The 11218-nt window shown below is 36.2% G+C and overlaps 1 protein-coding gene across 11 annotated transcripts in view; it reads right to left on the bottom strand.

Moving 5' to 3' along the window:
• DPH6 (diphthamine biosynthesis 6) overlaps positions 1-11218 on the bottom strand; it is a 198423-nt gene that overhangs the window by 23423 nt on the left and 163782 nt on the right. For 2 of the 11 annotated variants that reach the window (XM_040558787.1, XM_040558789.1), the window contains one exon: positions 1863-2110. The exons of the other annotated variants lie outside the window; for them this stretch is intronic. In XM_040558787.1, the coding sequence (XP_040414721.1) occupies positions 2070-2110 (41 nt within the window). In that variant the 3' untranslated portion in view covers positions 1863-2069. Of the gene's footprint in view, positions 1-1862; positions 2111-11218 lie in introns of those variants that run through there. 11 annotated transcript variants of the gene reach the window in all.

Raw genomic sequence — 11218 nt, 5'->3', positions numbered from 1 at the left:
AAACACCCCTAGGAGCTTTAAGATCATGAAACATATTAATGAAGCTGATGCAATTAATTCCAAACATGCAGAAATATTTAGCCTTTAGGAGGAGATAAAGATTCATATCTGGTCAAAGAACATTTATCAAATGAGCTAATATGGAATTGTCAGTTTGCAAACAGAACAATACTAGTAAAACTAACCAACTATTGCTGCAGGAATGCCAGTAGTTGTTTTGCAAAATCTTGGCTAAAGATTACAGTGTATCTGCAAGTCTGCTTTTTAGTAAAGGTGAGCAATCTGGAGGAAGTTCCGTAAGAACTTTAACAAGAGTTCTAATATTGAATCCAATCATTTCAGATGCAGATTTCATCTATTTCCAGTCTTGCAATTTACCTTGCAATTATTTGAAAATCAAGCAGAGTTGTTTCATTCTGATATAATCTAGCCCTCACAAGAAAAACTATGCATCTCCCATGAGATTCCTGTGGGGCAATGGACGGCAGAATAATAGAGAAGAAACAGTTTGTCAAGTACAAGATCCACAAGTGTAGGGCCAAAAATTATCTTCTATTTGAGAAAGTGTCTCCAAAGTAGAATTCTGGAATATTAGAAAATGAGTTTGGAGAATCCTGAACAGTGATTGTCACTGCCTGTGTCTATTTTATGAACAGAAAGAACACTTCAGATGCTAGACACCGTAAAGTAAGAAGAAGCCAAAATGAGTTTGCCAAGCTCCAATCAGATGTAAATGTTTTGCTTGAAAACCGAATGACATATAACATCTTCAAGACAGATTTCGTAATACTAGAAACTTAAAATAGCCTCTAAAATCAGAGTTTGAATCTCAGCTTAAGAGAAAAGATCTGAAATTTCATAAAACTTCAGAATGAAAGTGTTAACAGCCTGCTTAGCCAAATGATGAACACATTAAAAACCCAGAAAACACAAAATAAACCCAGTTCAGCAAGACAAAGGTAAAAAGAAAAGCATAATACTTATGTTAAATAAAACCATAAAGGGCCTACATTTAAACCTTAGTTAAAACAGTATGATGAGATGTAAAGAAGGCAGGCCGTTTCTCTCCAATTATATAATTTCTTTTTTTTATGGTCTCTTACATTGTCAGGTTGCTATCAGAGCTACATGAATGATGCAGAAAAGTTTCAACAAAAATCAGCAACTGAAGCTATATTTTGGCAAATTTTTAAATGTATCCTATGATAACATGGAATCAACATGAAAGGAGACTATTCTCTGCAGAGCAAAGCCCACTAAACAAATTAAAACCAAGCTTTGGACTTTACCATGCAAGGCATGATATGTCATAATCATTGACTTGCATATTGCTTCAGAAGTGCTCCAGAAGAAACTTTCATTTTGCTAGGAATCATGATTCTGAGGCAAAGCTGTACTACTTCTCTCCTACATCAAAGATACACTACTCTGGCTGCTTACCACATCCCTACTTTAAATGGAGTCCAGCTGTCTCCGTGTAGTGATCTCAATGGCAATGAAAGATGCATCAATGCACGAGACACATAAGTATTTCATAGTATCAAGAGCCTAAAAAGGGATATTTTCTCTCTGAATACTTCTTTTCCTCCTGCTAATAAAAAACTGTTCTTTTAAAAAAATATTTTTAACAACAATCAACAGGATGTGGTATGTTTAGGTTGGTGTGAGGACTGTGTGTGACCTATCAAGTTTCTTGTGTTTCTGTGCCACTATTTTTCTTCTGAAGTTGGGATAGAGAAACATATTAATGGCTCCTAATTTAATAAATAACACCCAGTAGAATCCATGCTGTGAATTTCTGTACGCATGGTTTCCTGCTACCAATCATATTTTCAGCATAGAACAACACATTTTTTAAAACTGAAGCTTTTACTTTATTATGCTACTTGCTATATTCTGGTTTATGTCACTCACATCTCCTTTTTCCAGATCAAGAAACTTTAGACTGCTGCCTCTTGATTCTTACACCGTTTTGTTGCAATTTGTTCACTGTGCCTGCCTTCAAGTTTCATTCTTTCAGCTGTTCTGAAATTCTTTCACAATTATGTTAATAACATTAATTCCATTTGTTAATTGCCATTAATTCCAATAGATTGGGATTTCATTTCACCTAAAAGACAAAACAACAGTAGCAAATGATGTTTGGTGTTCAGATTGACTTGATTTTCAGAGTTCACATTCTCACTATTTTCTGAAATTTGGGCTTGTTGTATATGTCTTGGTGTGTGATATTATCAGAATAAGGATCATTCTTTGGATGAACAAGAGACTGCAATCTCAGTAGAATCACTGTTTCAAAAGGGCCAAGGTCTTGCCTCTAGTTCCATAGCTTTTCCTGGCTGGTGTCTGATGCTCTTCCATCAATGCTTGGACAACTTTTATCAATGTGCGAGAAAAATAACTAAGTTTTCCTATGTTCTTCTTTTATGTGGCAGTTATTTGTAAGTCTTACTGTCTTCCAGAAAGTGTATTGTTTGCTTTTTTTTCTCCTAAATGGCATAGTGGGAGGAACTGACTGGATATTTTTTTAATTAAGATAACTATTTGAGATTTTCTAGCCAACTCAATGCTAAAAATATACCCTCTCTTATACCAAATATTCTTTAATATGACACCAGTGTACCCTGGAATGGGTAAAGTTTTTTTAGTATAATTATTGACTTTGAATGGGGATGCTTTATGTACTGAAAAGTTCTGGGATCCTTTTCAGCCTGTCTGTAGTATATTTGTAAAAAGTGAAACATAAAGAACATGGGAAAATTGTAAAAGAACATTGTAATCCGCTTAGAATAACTCCCACCTAACACCAAACACCAAAATGTTCCTTCCAATTAATACCCATCAAAGACGTTTTTTTTAAGCAGCATCATATGGTAAACTTAATGTAGAGCAAGCATTGTAGCACTAATCTCTAGAGCCAGGAAGTATTATCCAACAAGTTTCCTTTCAAAAGGAAATTTTAATATGCTTAAAAATTTTGCAAAACTCCTACATAAAGTATTTCAAACAAGTTAAGCAAAAAATGACAAGCATTGTTAAACAGCTGAGGTTTCTGTAACTGTATTTTTAAAGTTATTAGACCAAAAGTTTAAGTGGCTGCATATTGTAATAGCCAAAAACAACCACCAAAAAATAATACTAATAAAATTTGAATTTAGAAGAACAGTAAACTTAGAAAGGCCTAATCTAAAGATAGAGATCCTGATTATTTATATAGCTGTTATAATTTGAGTAACCCAGATAAAGTAGTTGATTAAATCACAGCAGGTATGTTACACTACATGTTATGAAAGAAGAGAATTCCAAGTGCATTCTATGTAGTTAATGCAAAGAAAAAATAGAGTAATCAGCTAAATTAGAACGTATTTATCTTTATGTATCTAATTGTAGAAAATGCCTTAGGCTGCGTTCAATTAGTCATGCTCTTCATAAAAGTCTGGAAATGACAAGATCCCTTGACAATTTTAAAATGATGTAGTTATGCCCAATAGATGAGCAATCTCAAAACAGATTTGATCTCAAACCCCTTTCTGAAACAAGGCATGCATTTCAATGAACTATTGTTCTTCAACATTTTCATTACCTAGTCTTACAATGCTGCCTCTAAACAGCACCTCATTTTGAGGGTTGCTGAGCATCTGTAACTTCAGCCAAGAACTTCAGGAAAAATAAAGCTCTGTAATTTTACCATCTTGTGTGAAGTTACCAAGTCACTTACTCCTTCTGTGCCACAAACAAAAAGACATTTGTATATCTCAAATAGATTTACATCCATAACATCAGTATACAGATGATATCCTTAAGAGTAAAACAGGTGAGATACTGTTTATTCTTATGCCTAATTTCAACCCAATAGCCAGTATACTGAATTAACATGTACTAAACAGAATAATATACTATTTAAAAAAAAAAAAAAAGAGCAAAGAACTAAAGAACCAGTTCTCTTTCAAAGATAGACTCCAATAGGAAAAACTTGCTTATTGGGTTCAGTAATTATTATCCTAGTAAGGAGTGGTAGCCATCTTTTGCAAGAGTAGGCAGTATTAATGACAGAAAAAAGCTGTTTTTTCATAATGTTTGGTCAAATTTTCGACCAATTAATTATCACAGAATCACAGAATCGTCTAGGTTGGAAGAGACCTCCAAGATCATCTAGTCCAACCTCTGTCCTAACACTAACAAGACCTCCACTAAACCATATCACTAAGGGCTACATCTAAACGTCTTTTAAAGACCTCCAGGGATGGCGACTCAACCACTTCCCTGGGCAGTCCATTCCAATGCCTAACAACCCTTTCAGTAAAGAAGTTCTTCCTAATATCCAACCTAAACCTCCCCTGGCGCAACTTTAGCCCATTCCCCCTCGTCCTGTCACCAGGCACATGGGAGAATAGACCATCCCCCACCTCTCTACAGCCTCCTTTAAGGTACCTATAGAGATCGATGAGGTCTCCCCCGATCCTCCTCTTCTCCAGGCTAAACAACCCTAGCTCCCTCAGCCGCTCCTCGTAAGACTTGTTCTCCAGACCCCACACCAGCTTCATTGCCCTTCTCTGGACTCTCTCGAGCACCTCCATGTCCTTCTTGTAGCGAGGGGCCCAAAACTGAACACAGTACTCGAGGTGCGGCCTCACCAGAGCCGAGTACAGGGGGACAATCACCTCCCTAGACCTGCTGGCCACACTGCTTCTTATACAAGCCAGGATGCTGTTGGCCTTCTTGGCCACCTGAGCACACTGCTGGCTCATATTCAGCTGCCTATCAACCAGTATTCCCAGGTCCTTCTCGGCCAGCCAGCTTTCCAACCACTCATCTCCCAGCCTGTAGCTCTGCTTGGGGTTGTTGCACCCCAGATGCAGGACCCGGCACTTGGCCTTGTTGAACTTCATACAGTTGACCTCAGCCCATCGGTCCAGCCTATCCAGATCCTCCTGCAGAGCCTTCCTTCCCTCGAGCAGATCGACACACGCACCTAACTTGGTGTCATCTGCAAACTTACTGAGGGTGCACTCGATCCCCTCATCCAGGTCATCGATAAAGATATTAAAGAGGACCAGCCCCAGCACTGAGCCCTGGGGGACTCCACTAGTAACCGGCCTCCAACTGGATTTGGCTCCATTCACCACAACTCTTTGGGCCCGGCCATCCAGCCAGTTTTTAACCCAACAAAGCGTACGCCAGTCCAAGCCACGAGCAGCCAGCTTCTTGAGGAGAATGTTGTGGGAAACGGTGTCAAAAGCCTTACTGAAGTCAAGGTAGATCACATCCACAGCCTTCCCCTCATCCACCAAGCGTGTCACTTGGTCATAGAAGGAGATCAGGTTCGTCAAGCAGGACCTGCCTTTCATAAACCCATGCTGACTGGGCCTGATCGCCTGGTTGCCCTTCAAGTGCCATCATATAATTATGATTTAATATATCATATAATACTTTTGGTTGGAAAGGTTCCCTGTCATTAGATCAGTTTGCTGAGGGCCTTGTGCAGTCAGGTTTTGGAAACCTCCAAGGTGGAGGTTCCACAGCCTCTCTGGGCAGCCTGCACCAGCACACACTGCTCTTGTGGAGAAAAATTGTGTCCAACTGGAATCTCTCCTGCTGTACCTTGTGACTGCTGCCCCTTGTCCTTTACCTGTGCACCTCTGAGACAAGCCTGGGTCCTTGTCAACAATACCCGTCTAGTAATGCAAGACTGCCATTTGGTTCCTACCCAGCCTTCTCTTTCGTAGGTGGAACAAAGCCAGTTCCTTTAGTCTTTTCTCATATCTCCTATATGTCATGCTTCTAACCATCTACTTTAGTGGCTCTTCTCTGAAATTTCTCCAGTTTGGTGATCTCTTTCTGTGACACCACAAAAATAGAAGTGGTATTCTAGTTGCAGCCCCTTCAGTCAACCTGCTGGCTACACTCTTGCCATGCAGAAATAAGAAGAAAGAGAAAGAATATTCTAATTTGTTACGATGTACAAAAAATTACCTATTCTCCAATTACCCAGTGTTGATTTATGTCTAAGTAGAAGCGCCTAAAGGGACTATGTTATAAATGTACTCTAAGTGTCAATGAATTAGATCTATTAATTGGATTTTAACATAGCAGATCTGATGCCTTAAAAGTAAAAGCAGAGGGAAGTCCAAAGAAGGAAAAATTAAAATAAATAATAATAAAAAATTCCTAGCTTGTTTTTCTAAAGATAGCAATTTTCTCAATGACACCTAATAATCTTATGCTATTTTAAACTGAAATTCACCGGAAGTTGCAAAAGAAACAGACTATTGAGACCACTGGATATATTATGCACTGTCAAATGACTAACTGCAACAATTGCAAAATACTTTCTTTTGGTGGTTAGTTACAGCTATTTTGTAGGCTTAAAAGTTACAGTGCATGTGGCATAAACAAGAAAAACTTTTCACTTTTTCTTGTAATAGCTGCATTATATCAGACAAAAACACAACAACAAAAATAAATCAACCCAAGGCCCCAACCTGTTAAATGGGTGGGAAGTCGTTGAACAAAATTATAATACTTGTATGGATCCTAAGCTTTTATATATTTCCTTCTGAGTCAGAGTATGACTGTATGACATTGAATGGTGTCCCAAAAACAACAACAAAATCCCCTTCATAAATGCATGCTGAAAACATTTTAAGCACAGGACTGATTTCATAGACTAATAGAATGGCTTGGGGTGGAAGGGACCTAAGGTCGTCTAGTTCCAACCGTACACTAGACCAGGTTGCTCAGAGCCCTGTCCAGCCTGGCCTTGAATAATTCCAGGGAAAGTACAGCCACAACTTCTCTGTCAAGACAAGATGTATTTGTGATATGTCTAAAAATTAAGACAATAATCATAAAGTGGTGTCCTTCAGACCAGTTTCCAGCGGCAGTTCCGTAGAACTCCTCAGAGGTCTCTGGAAATCTAAGTTTTTTCAGTGTTTATTAACTTAGAATTGCAGAATTAGTGCAAAAATGTTGGCATGTTTAAACGGTGTCAGAGAAAAACTTTTCATGTAATTGTAAATCATAATCTGTGACATGTCATTAAAAACTGAATTTGTCACAAATGGTTTCTGGATAGATAGACAGAGCATGTATACCTCATATATTAAACACCAGATGATCCAAATTTGGCAATGACTGAATGCTTGATGATATTTTTGTAAGATACTTTTATAGGTGCTCTCTGTCAACAAAGTAATAAAGTTTCAAAAAAATCATTTTGACATTGTAGGAGGACGCTTGCACTTTATGCATTTTAGGTGCATATACAAAAACATACGCGTATATGGACAGACCATGTATATTTACACCTGTGTAGAAGATAACAGTTTTCCAGAAGACTGTTAATCTGTTCAGATTCCTTGTAGAGCTAACTATCAAAATTATCCCTTCTGACTCATTACAGAATATATTGGTTTCTCATTCTGTAATCAAAGCCTCTTTACATCTACTCGTTCAAGATCTTCACCTTATAGCCTACTGTTTTTAGCAAATTCCAATGTTTATTGAGATAACTAAATAAATAGCATAAAGCAGCAAAGCCACTGCCTGGATTACCACAAAAAAATGGCTTGCATCTTCTAAACTAATTAAGGGAGGAAAGTGAATCAGGTTTACACATCAACAAGCTTAGGAAATTCTTTTTTATGATCTATGACTTTTTCTGCAAAACATCTGCTTTATGGCAGGTCCATTTTGTCCCACTGGTCATGGCATGTAAATCTTCAACAGGAAAACTAAGAAGTCCACACAAATAATTCCTTTGGTGAAGAACTCAGAAGTACTTCAATACAATGTGAAAACATGACAAGGAGCAAAGAGTAACCTGTAAATGTACTGCAGATTTCAGTAGCTGAAATTTAGAAGAAATGTGAGGTTGTACACAGGTAGCTTTAAAACAACCTTATCAAGAGATTGCTAGTGTTCTGTATCAAAGATAAAAGTGTATATTCTAGATCAATTTTGGGTCAAGCAATTAAAGAACTTGCTTCCATTTAAAGTTTTAGCCAAGATTTTTACGTCCAGCTGTGCCATACATAGCCTTTAGATACCACATGCTCTCTACTTTGAAGAAGGAGGTGTTCTAAATTTGCTACCTGGCCTTGGCACCAAGTGGTTGAATTTTTCTCAGTCTAGGATGTGTGCTCTTAAAAAATAAATTTCCCATCTTAAAGGACAGAAGGCAGCTGTCCTAAAGTAGGCTTTAATATATTTTAAACTGCCTCACAGGCATAAAACACTTTCCTATGCAAATTCATTCAAGAGGCAATATTACTATTAAAAAAATAAATAAAATCTGCAAGTTTTTGATAGCAGATAAATAAATCCTTTCTCCATTGTCTTATGTAAGACGTTCACAGTGACTTGTAGAAGGTATAGTAACAGCCTTGAAAACAGATACAAAAACTTTCAGCTTGTTAAGTCATTTAATATGTTAGGTCCCTTGACTGGATACTTTGGGTAGCAATAGCAAGATTACAAAGCCACCTTTGTAGCCCAAGACCAAATTTAGCTGCTTCTACCCTTTTAAAATGTCATTTTAAACACACTCATGAATCATATCAGTGTTTCTTAATTGCTTATATATATTATAGTCTGATTCATTTCTCCAAGGACTAATTTAACCATTTCTTTTTTCTTTCTCTATTTTTTGAGCAGCAGCATAGGTCTGCTGCTTGAACAATTATACCTGGCAAATTATCTATTCTCTTAACAGGAAACCTGAAGAATTTGAATTTTCCTCTTCTTTCAAGTTAGGCAACTATACTTGGATTTTCTATTTATTTTAAATTAACAGGATTTGGTAGAAAACTAAGTTCATTTTTATAGTCTACTTCAGACAGCACCATGATATTTTAAAAATATTTCTATTTGGCCAAATTATCTACGTTAGCCACAACAACTACATCATTAGATTGCAAAGCTGGTCACATCAATTCTTTTTCTAATCTCAATTTGTAGCCTATTATAAATGTTCTCCAAGTTAATAAAAAATGTAGAAAAAAATGCTTTCTGTTCTGCACAACATATTACCTAAAACATCATAACATACCAAAATGAGTCCAAAGAAAAAGGTGGCTAATGAAATAAAGAGTTGATTGTGAACAGTTTGGTCTAATATAACAAGATCTGTATGTCTGAGTGTGGAGAAGAACTTGATAGTGTTCTATGAATATTTGAGAGTTGTAAGCAGGAGTATCTGGGTGACATACAACTAGGAACAAGAAGAACTAGCAAGTAGGATTACAACTATGGAAAAGGGATGAAAGAAAGTAAGAAATTGTGTTTAATAGCTGAATGTTGAAAAGATGTCCTTTTATTGAATTGGATTAAACTCTTAAATATTTTAGGGGAAAGGGAAAAAGTCATCATTCGGAGCCTGAAAAGTAGAATATATGTTAAACAACTGAAACTAAGCTGTAGTGATCACTCATAGATTGACAACTGGATGATCTGAAAGAACATTTACATTTGTGAGGTGTGTCATTCTGCAGGTACAAGAAAGGTCCTGGAGATGATCAGGATGTGTTTTTTTTTGTTCATATTATTACTCACATGTGGAGAGCTACCATTCATTTCAATGCTGAAATTCACTCAGTAAGTTACATAGATCTACATTATGGCAAAAACAAAAGAAATCCCAAATCCTAGAATACTCTTCTGGGTTGGAACAATCTTTAGTGTCACTTTCCCTACCTACTAAAAAAGTGATACCCTTATATCTCCATAAACAGAGAACTGTAACATCTGTACTAAATTCCTCCCTCCAACAAATCAGCCATAATTATTTTATCATCTAAAAGAGGGAAAGAGAAGGCATCAGGTCTGTGATAAGATCTATGTGTGATGAGAGATGCAATATTAAATACGATGTTTTCATATTCTCCTCTCGTATTCTCTGACTGTCTGGTACTTTAAGATCATTTGCTTTATTTTTGGTATACCAAAAGTAATAAGTAAGAGACTAGTAAAATACGAGGGAAAAAACAGAGGAAGTATAAAAGAATCATTGCACAAGCAATTCTGGGAATCTAGACAGAAGATCAACACTACTTTATGTTCCTCTGAAGTCACTGCTGCTACTGGAGCTGCTTGCCAATGTTTCTGGGGAATGACTGGAGAGATAAAGCTCCAGAAACTTCTTGTAGTTACTGAAAACATTGTCTCTTGGGTTACTTCTGGATAACTCTGCCTGTTCTTGCTTTCCTTTTGTTTTCCTCAATATACTACTTTTTAAATAAACTTGAGAAAACAGACTATTTGACTGTGCAACTGAGTATCATTCAGATTCGGCTGAGGTTTGCCTTATGTCATTCAAGAAAATTCATTAAATAGACTAAATTTGGTTTTCCTCTGAGTGGTACTGACTACATGGACATTAATGTAATTAATTCATCTTTACTTTTTTATAATACTTTTAAAAATCCTTTTAAGTACCTTTTTTTTTTTTTTCCCAGTGCATACAAATGCATTGTTAAGAAAATGTATATTTTTATCTTCACTTGATGCACTTCCACTTGCCTGAGATTTACACTACATAAATAATATCTACCAGTACTAGAACCATGTGCTTTGGAAAGCATCTACAAAAATGTGTTGATAATGCAGTATCTTAATAAATGGAATACTTAGTTTAAAAGCAGTATGTTGCACATACTTCAGGAAATTACTATATCAAAGCAAAGATTCCTAAATGGATGCCTAACAGGGCTTCTGTTTCCACCAAAGAAACAGTCCCATTTAAAGTAAGATTTTCTGCAGTCCAGTTGAACTCTATTCAATCAGTATTATAATTATTTTTAAGTTATATATTATTTATAATTATTTTTAAGTTATATATTTAAGTTAATTTATAGTTATTTATATAATTTAAGTTATATATTTAAGTTATATATTTAAGTTAATTGTAGTATCCTTGAAGCTGATAAACACATAAGTAAAAATATTCTTTTAGTCCTAAGTATTTACAGAGTACAGACACATTTCAAACTAGTTATATATTCGTTTTAATGCTGCTATAAGGCTGTATTTCTATTCCTGTTCTCTTCTGCCTTTTTGTATTCACTCTTCATTTTTTTCTATATTATTATAAAGGGATTATGTAATATGACGTTCTGGTAAATGCAGGACCTTTTCCACTCCCTAATAAATATTCAAAAATATTTTGCATACATCCTGTGAACAAGGCTTGTGGAATCATAATGGGATGACTTATGAGCAT

Source organism: Cygnus olor, chromosome 5 (genome assembly GCF_009769625.2).
Source record: "Cygnus olor isolate bCygOlo1 chromosome 5, bCygOlo1.pri.v2, whole genome shotgun sequence".
NCBI lineage: Eukaryota > Metazoa > Chordata > Aves > Anseriformes > Anatidae > Cygnus > Cygnus olor.
The sequence above is the reverse complement of the archived record's forward strand: the minus strand, read 5'-3'. Positions and strand labels throughout refer to the sequence as shown.